Here is an 8,533-nt window from a genome sequence, read left to right as displayed (position 1 = left end):
GCCGCCCTTCTTAGTTTTCAAAGTCGAAAGAGAGCAGCGCTCCGCTCCCGTCGCCGCCGCCACCACCAGCGCCGTCGATCTCCCCCACCGCCTCCGCCATGGCTCCGAAGCCCGGAAAGGGGAAGGCCGCGAAAGCTGTGAAGTCGACCGAAGCGCAGCGGCTTGAGGCGCTGCGGAAAGAGCGGGCCACTTTCCTCCCCGAGCTCTCCGCAAAGGATCTAAGGGAGTGGTACTATCTCTTCTGGTCGACGGAGACACGGGCGCATCCGCGCACAAAGGTACTCTCTGCCATCACCTCGCAAGAAGCTCCAGTTGGCGGGTACCCTTTCTTTGCCGTGTTCTTCTACTGCGGGCTCTGTCCGCCATTCTCTGATTTCTTTTGTGATATCATGAACACCTACGGGCTCCACCTCCTTGATTTTACCCCCAACGCCGTCTTGACCATGGAAGTTTTCGCCCATCTATGCGAAAACTTTGTCGGAGTCCACCCCAACGTAGCTCTCTTCCGCCATTTCTTCATGCCCCGTGTCGAGAGAGGGGCAACCCTTGCCGGGGGGATCGCCTGGATCTCGCGAGCCGGCAAGAAAGAGACCTATCTGGAGGGGGAGCTCCGCAGCAAGTGGGACGAGTGGAGAGCAAACTGGTGCTGGGTTGTAGAGGAGAACCAGCAGCCGTTCACCGCCCTGCGCCAAGCCCCAGCAGTGCGAGGCAATGATTGGAGCGCTCTGTCCGCGGACGATGACAAGTTGAAGATCGCCACCACCCGGATCTTGCGCCTCAGGCTTGCCGGGCTGACCGTAGGAGCTGTTGGCGCAGATTTCCTTCGTCGGCGGATCGCCCCTCTGCAGGCGAGGGGGAGACCCGCCTGGGAATTTGAAGGCCCGGCAGATATCATGAGGTTGCGCCCAGGCCTCAACTTCAATTTCACCGTCATAGAGTTGGACGGGATACTTAAGGAGATATTCAAGCATGACCCACAGCATCCCGAGTGGTTCAGGTTGCCGGCAGGCGTCGTTCCTCTGTGCAACAACTCCTCGCGCGACCGCATCTGCGCCATGATGCCGTTGTGTGACTCGCACGGGATCGCTCCAACTTGGCAAGAGCCCGCCGGCGACGTCGTGCAGCAGTTCTTCGACAGCCTAGTGGAGGTGGCGGTCAATGCTGACGAGAAGAAGCTCCTCACCCGCGACACCACTGATCAAGAGATGGAGCGCATCGCCACCAGGGCGGAAGAGGCGGCGGCAGCCGCGGCCGCGGGTGAATTCGGGTTCACCGTGGAGGAAGCGGACGCGGCGTTGGCGATGAGTCTTGCCGAACGGGAGCAGCCCGAAGAGGAAGAAGAGCTCGCCGCGCCCGACGCCGAGTCGAACGAGCCCGCCGAGGGTGCGAGCGGCCCGCCATCTCCGAGGAGCTTGCCGCGAGCAGGGCCCGCAGCGCAGCCAAGAAGGCGCCTCCGCAGGGTTGGCGACGTAGCAGGGTGGCAAGTGGGCCAACAGCCGCAGCGTCGCGCGACGCACTCTACCGCGGCAAGTACGGTAGCCGCGGGAGCGCCTCCTGCCGCAGCGACAACTGAAGCGGGGACGTCTCGAGCTGGCGCCGCAGCCCCCGCCAAGCGGCCAAGGGATCCCACCCCTCCACCTCGTCGTGCCGGAGGTGGGCCGAACTTCGACCTTTCCGCGCTCAGCTCCGACGAGGAAGAGGAAGAAGAGTAAGATTCCCTTGTTGTTCTTGTAGTTCTTCAACTTGCTGATGTTGTCTTGCATCTGATCTGACCCACCCTGGACTCTCCCTTTTCAGGACTCTGGCCCAGAGGGCGGCGAAGAGGGCCAAGGCTCAGGTGGTGGTCATCGAGGACGAGCCCACTACGATGACAGGAGGCGCGCCCGAGACCACCTTGCCAGATCCAGCCATCACTTCGCAGAGCAGCCCCCAGCGCAGCCCCCGGTGATACTGGCTTGCCGGGAAGGCTTTTATCTCCAGCAGAAAACTTTGACGTTCTCGATGCCGGCTTCCGGCAAGCTTGTTGCCAGGAAGGCTTTTATCTTCAGCAAAGAACTTTGACGTTCTCGATGCCGGCTTCCGGCAAGCTTGTTGCCAGGAAGGCTTTTATCTTCAGCAGAGAACTTTGACGTTCTCGATGCCGGCTTCCGGCAAGCTTGTTGCCGAGAAGGCTTTTATCTCCAGCAGAGAACTTTGACGTTCTCGATGCCGGCTTCCGGCAAGCTTGTTGCTAGAAAGGCTTTTATCTTCAGCAGAGAACTTTGACGTTCTCGATGCCGGCTTCCGGCAAGCTTGTTGCCGAGAAGGCTTTTATCTCCAGCAGAGAACTTTGACGTTCTCGATGCCGGCTTCCGGCAAGCTTGTTGCCGAGAAGGCTTATGGCGAAGAACTTCGTTGTTCTTGACACCGGCTCCCGGCAAGATCGTTGCCGGAAAGGCTTATGGCGAAGAACTTCGTCGTTCTTGACACCGGCTCCCGGCAAGATCGTTGCCGGAAAGGCTTATGGCGAAGAACTTCGTTGTTCTTGACACCAAAAAGATTGGTCCTAGGGGCGTTGCCAGCCCCCGGGCCATAACTGCATTTAAACATGAGAAGTGATTAGCATCTAAAGTGCACTTAACTCGCTTGCGAATTTTGACTTTTGCTGCATATTCCCTATGCCTGCTGGAATGCTTTCCGGTGCGTACGATCCAGCCAGCAGCGCTTGAGGGAACGGGCCCTTAGCGGCTATTCGGGAACATCGCCTCCCGGAAAGGTTTACCTTCTTGGTTCTAGCGCAACCGCACAAGTTGCCGAGCGGACTCGAGGCAACATGGAGCGCAACTAGCCCCGAGAAGGCTCCTTGGCATACAGGTCTATGCAGAAATCTCAAATAAATAGTGCATGCTATCTTCCTGTTCAACCTCTCTTTGTACGTCCACCCTACGCTTTCTAGGGAAACTTGCCGGTGCAGGCACCCTTGCCGCGAGCGCCGAGTGCGGAACTTCAGCAGCCTGCTGGCGGGGTCGCTACCGACAAGCAACCTTGTCGCAACTAGTTGCAGCTCACTTAAGTTGTTGAGCGGACTCGAAACAAAGTAAGGGCGCTAGCGGCTCACTTAAGTTGCTGAGCGGACTCGAAGCAAAGTAAGGGCGCTAGCAGCTCACTTAAGTTGTTGAGCGGACTCGAAACAGAGTAAGGGCGCAACTAGCTACGAGTTGATTCCTCCGCGCACAGGTTTTCCATACAAAGAACAAGATCTCCGAGGCGGATAACCTTATATAGAAAGGAAATATCTAAAGTTTCGCACGACTTAGCTTTTCTGTTGCCGCACTGGCGTCGTTCTTTTGCTCGCCCGCTTCTTAGGAGCCATGACGATGAAGAACAGCTGAGCCTTGAAGTGGACGGAACAGCTGCCGCCGAAGCTCCCCCTACTTGGCGCGCCAAAGATGTCGGGGAAACTGATCCACGAACACCTATGGGGATCGGCGGACCGAGCCCCTTTCGATTCGCTGAGGGCGGAGGTTGAACAAAGAGCGGATCGAGGCAGTACACGCGAGCAGTTTTACCCAGCTTCGGGCCGCACGGATGCGTAAAACCCTACTGCTGCTTGTTTGTGTGTATTGAATCCTTGCTCAGGAGCGATCGACGCTATCAGACTGAGCGTGGGAGTGTTCCTGGTGTTTCGAATGAGCCGAACCGGCCGAACCTCTTCAACGTTGCGCTTGGGCCACCTTTTATACTCTCAAGGGGTCACCGACAGGTGGCAACGTAGACGAGAGGGGTAAAAATGGAAAAGGATGCGGTAGGTGCAGCTACCGCTACTGTAGACACAGTGCACCCTACCTAACTCTGACGGCAGGGGACAAGAGCATTGAATGCCTGTCTGAATTGCCTAAACAGTGCAAAAAGTGACCGTTAGGAGCGCCACCGTTCGCCACGATGGCCTTCTCTTCATCTCCGCTTGCCACCACGTACCCCTGGCTGCACAGGCTCCCGCCACGCGCCCCCTGAGGAAGCCTCATGGCGACACGCGGGTGGGTGCGCTGGAGCGTGGGTACATAGTGGCAACTGGCCTCCGGCAAGTACCTTGCCGGGGTCGTCGTCTTGTCGCGTCCGTAAGCTTGTCGCTCGCCGGATCTTGCCGAGACGCAGGGCGCGTCGCGGCAAGCTTTCTTGGTATGCCTTGAGTGGCCTTCCCGGCAAGCTCCTCTTGCCGGGGTCTTGTCTCTTCCCGGCAAGATCCTCTTGCCGGGGCCTGGGTTGGCCTTCCCGCCAAGCTCCTCTTGCCGGGGCCTTGGTTTGAGTACTTTGTTCTTGAATGGTCTTCAAGGGAACCACGGAGGGTCTTGGCGGTCGCCCGGCAAGCCTTGCCGCGGGGCGCTGCAACTGCCCGTGCACGAGTTCGGGATACTAGGGTACCCCTACTCTAGTACACCGACATAAACTTTTATTCAAGGGTGCTCATGGTGTTGACATAACTGACTCTTTCTCATTTATCAAGAACTCTGTGTGTTTCAATAAGAGAAAGCCTGAAATTTTATATTCACAACAAAAAGAGAAAGAAAAAATATATAAACTATTTCAGAGAATTTTATGATCCTAGAATATACGCCATGATTATAAGAAGTTATGTGACACCACTATTTCAAATATTTCAAAGCCACGGACTACACTAATACTGTTCTATTTCACTAACACGTGTGTCATGCATCGTTTTCAATTATCGATATGCAAAGTCAGAAAATCAATTATCTGAATTGAATGAGGCACAACTTTTTACATATACATCACATATGTTTTCTAACTACTTACCAAATCAACATTGTGAACTATACATCATAACTGGGACGCTCCTATGCGTGCTTCAACTACACAATGGAAAGTATAAATGTTGACAAATGAACATGGCTAGTCTGCATCCTGCCATGTGCTAACTAATATATATTGAGCTTGCTATGTTGTGTTGAACTAAAATAAGCCGGTCTTTTCTCTGTCCTGCAAAAGGCCAGTCTTTTGCCTTCCTCAAACAAGTTTGTGACAGGACTATGATTGCACTTCACATACACCAAGTAACAAAGAAATAGTTTCAACTTAGAAAAACAGAGATCAGTAAGAAGGATATATGTTCTCATTGTGCATATGGCAGAGCATCATAAATCAAAGAATTGAATCTCAAAATGCAACTTTTATCACCGTCAGGTATGAGTATCAATGCGCAAGTAGGCACTACAGGTTTTAACATGATTCGTGCACACTAATTAGACATCTTTTTAGATGGTCAGTACTGAAGCATGTTGTACTAAAGCAGTACTTTCATTTGATGTGTATACTTACTTGCTACTCCAACTTGCAGTACTTTCATTTGATGTGTATACTTACTTGCTACTCCAACTTGCAGTACTGAAGCATGTACCACACTAATTTGACATCTTTTTAGATGGTCAGGTCCTTCTGACTTGCACATAGACATGGTGTCATTTATGTCAGAATAATGTACACGACAGCTAACCAAGTATAAGTCTCAAGTAATAGGACTGTAAGTAGTCGAGCAACTGACTGAGTATAATATTCAAACGTTGCAGACTTGGTTTGCCTACAAAAAAGATAGTAAAACATATATAAATTCCAATTGCATGATTTATTCCAAATTAATAATTACAAGATGCAACAATGGATATAACCTTACGTTGCGGCGGAGCTCCCTGCTCCTCTCCACCATGCATGGCGGCGGGGCTCCTTGGAGCCGACGAGTGTGAGAGAGGAGCTCCCTTCTCCTCTCCTCTGTTTTTGGGGGTGAGACCGCGAGACGAACCAGTACATTTAGCAGAGGGTGAGCATTTCCCTACTTTTCTCATAGTAGTATTGAATAACGGGTGGAATTCATTCCTGAAAAACATCAAACTGCCACCGAATGGTGTCCATGTGTCATCATCTATTCCCCAAAGACAACAAAATTGGGTGACATGTAGGTCCAGTACCACCAGCGCGTCGATGTCGCCCACCACCCTACAGTCCGCCGCCGGGAATGCCTTCACCGTGCTCCACACCTTCGATAGCAGCGCCGGTCCGTGGAGTCTGGTTGCGGAGGAGGCGCCGTTGTCGTCGAGGTGGAGGAGGACGGCGAGGATTTCTTGCGTGAGGTGGAAGAGGAGCTTCCGGTTCCACCGGTGCCGGAGCGGACCTTGGCGCCGGTCGTCGGAGTCGTCCGCGGGGAGGTGGAACACGATCAGGTCCACCGGGGATGACATGGAGTGGCCCTTGAACGGCCAGTTCGGCGGCGGCATTGCGCACATTAACCCGCTACGCTCTAGCACCATCCGCAGGTAACCGTATTCAGGGTCGTCCTCCACCGACGATGATGACGAGGTGGCGCGGCGGTAGGGAGTAATCTGCGGCGGTGGTGCTGGTCGACGACGCGCGCGTGCGAGCTCGCCGCCAGCGCGGTGGCTGCGAGTTTGAAGGGAGGCGACGGTGGTGCCGCCTTTTCAATCGTTGTCTTAGGTGGTGGCTTCTTGACCTGTGTCGCGAAGCGCTTGCCCGTCCGGTGGTCTCTTGCACTGGACGGCCTGCGACGATAGCGGAGCCGCTCTGGTCGACGTGGTTGGAATTGGATCCCGAAGATATAGCTTCACTTAGCAGTCATAATGATTGTTCATGTCCGTAAGACACTTGTCAAACGTCAAGCATCTAACGAGAGCTAAAACAGTGTTCTACATGTAGAAATCACACTGTGAATTAATTTAAGAAAATAGCAATCTTATAACTGGCAGTGCACCCACAAGATTGCTAGAAAATGATGCATATTCAAAAATATAGAGAGGTAAAAGGCAAGGGAAGAAGTATCACCTTAGCTGTGTTAATACTATCACCCAGTTTTAATGATCTGCACTGAGCTGTATCAGTTATCTCCACAAGCTTCCAGACCTTTGACTTATGCATTGACTCATCAGCTATTCCAGGTTTTACATCAACCAAGTTTCTGTTGTCCCCATTCCATCAAAAAAAGTACAGAGTACGATCAAGTTAGTTGGGATCGCAATGTAAATTGTTTATAATAGAACAGACCAAATGAATCTGGATCAAAACAAACCATTGCAGTTATAGCTGATGGAGCAGCAGTTCAGAACTGGTTGCACCGGCGGCGGCGGCTTCCACGGCACCAGCAGTCAGTGGATTTATTAGAGGCTGCACCAATAAGAAACGATTGATCCATGCATGTGGGGAAAACAATCTCAAGTTGTTTCTTGGGAAAAGTAACTACCTTTGTTACAGTGTCAGATGCACTACGAGAAGCATCGATAGAACGATCTTCCAGTGTGCGCAATAACCGAAGACCATCGGCATTTGCTAAAACTTTGGTACCATTATCAAGTATCAACAGTAGAGACAGCCAACAGAGTACCCTCCTTGTTAAAGCGAATACACGGCTTGCCTGGTAATTATGGGACCAATCACCAAGTTAGAACAAGAGAGAGGTTGGTATTACATTAGTATCAAATCAGAAATTCACCAATATAAGCACATACAAACGAAAAGAACTCACATGTAGGTGCAGATTAGATGGGTGGGCTAGGTGCTGATATAGGAATCGTACAATCGATCAAAACTGTCGGCGACGTTCTTGTTCTCCCTGAGACATTGCAGGTGCCTTTGGTGACGATGCTCCTACAGAACTTCTCCCGCGTCTCCTCATGGCGACCCAAACCCCCGGCGTGATGGCGAGGACCACAAGATCTGGCGGAGGGGATTCACGCAGTAGCGAGAGGGGATTCACGTAGTGGCGAGGGGTGTGGCATCCGGATTGGACGTGAGGGCGGGAGATGGTGAGGATGCGGGAGGATGGCACAGATGCGGAAGCAGCGGTGCGACCGTGGCAGATCTTGCTGCGGCCGAAGCTCGTACGGGGAGAGAATGGGAGGGGAGGGAAGGGGGCGCCGGCAGAGGAGTAGAGGGCGGAGGCCGGGATTGGGGGAGACGAGGTGGGCGGTGGGGTTGGAGGCCGGCGGCTGCTTTGGAGGAATCGGGAGAGGAGGAAGATAGCGGCGGCGGGCGGCTGGTTTGGCGGACAGTGCGAGGTGAGACAAAAAACCAAACCAACGGGATGGTGGAAGGCTAGATGAAAATAAAGCGGACGAAAATAAACCTTGAAGCGAGACTACCAACTTCTCGAGTAGAGATACCTAACAGTCACGTATGGGAGTATATGGGTCGACCCAGTTGTGCTTTGCTTTAAATCTGTTAACTGATGACATGTGACCGCTGATTGTTGACCGGCCGACCAGTAACCTTGAACGTTGACCATTGAGAGTTGACCGTTGACTTTTCAAAAAAGGAAAAAGTTAACAAATAATGAAAAAGCTCGAAATGTGAAAAAGGTTCATGAAATTTGGAAAAAAGTTCACAAATTGAAAAAAGTCCTTAATTTGAAAAAGGTTCACAAATTTTATAAAAGGGGAAAATATAAATAAATAAATAAAAAGACAACTAAAAATAAGCATGAAAATGAAAACAAAAATGAGGAAAACCAGCAAAACCAGTGCTGGGGAAAAAC

At 52.2% G+C, this 8,533-nt stretch overlaps 1 protein-coding gene and 1 long non-coding RNA gene across 5 annotated transcripts; both read right to left on the bottom strand.

Annotated features, from left to right (window-relative positions):
- Positions 1–4,332: 4,332 nt before the first annotated feature.
- Positions 4,333–5,858, bottom strand: LOC119330067. Of its 4 annotated transcripts, XM_037603178.1 has the most exons (4): positions 5,669–5,858; positions 5,540–5,575; positions 5,362–5,433; positions 4,333–4,511 (listed from the first exon to the last, which is right to left on the bottom strand). In XM_037603178.1, exons 1-4 carry the CDS (start codon positions 5,835–5,837, stop codon positions 4,444–4,446), a joined length of 345 nt encoding a protein of 114 aa, XP_037459075.1. In that variant the 5' UTR covers positions 5,838–5,858; the 3' UTR covers positions 4,333–4,443. The 4 variants fall into 4 exon arrangements, 1 of the variants encoding a protein (XP_037459075.1); XR_005159872.1 differs by having other exon boundaries at positions 5,362–5,575; positions 5,664–5,858; XR_005159873.1 differs by having other exon boundaries at positions 4,333–5,433; positions 5,664–5,858.
- A 303-nt stretch (positions 5,859–6,161) lies between these two features.
- LOC119330068 lies at positions 6,162–8,061 on the bottom strand. The gene is made up of 5 exons (XR_005159874.1): positions 7,526–8,061; positions 7,244–7,414; positions 7,073–7,167; positions 6,829–6,961; positions 6,162–6,692 (listed from the first exon to the last, which is right to left on the bottom strand). It is a non-coding gene; the product is annotated as an uncharacterized LOC119330068 (long non-coding RNA).
- Positions 8,062–8,533: the final 472 nt, after the last annotated feature.

Source organism: Triticum dicoccoides, chromosome 7A (genome assembly GCF_002162155.2).
Source record: "Triticum dicoccoides isolate Atlit2015 ecotype Zavitan chromosome 7A, WEW_v2.0, whole genome shotgun sequence".
Taxonomy (NCBI): Eukaryota; Viridiplantae; Streptophyta; class Magnoliopsida; order Poales; family Poaceae; genus Triticum; species Triticum dicoccoides.
The sequence above is the reverse complement of the archived record's forward strand: the minus strand, read 5'-3'. Positions and strand labels throughout refer to the sequence as shown.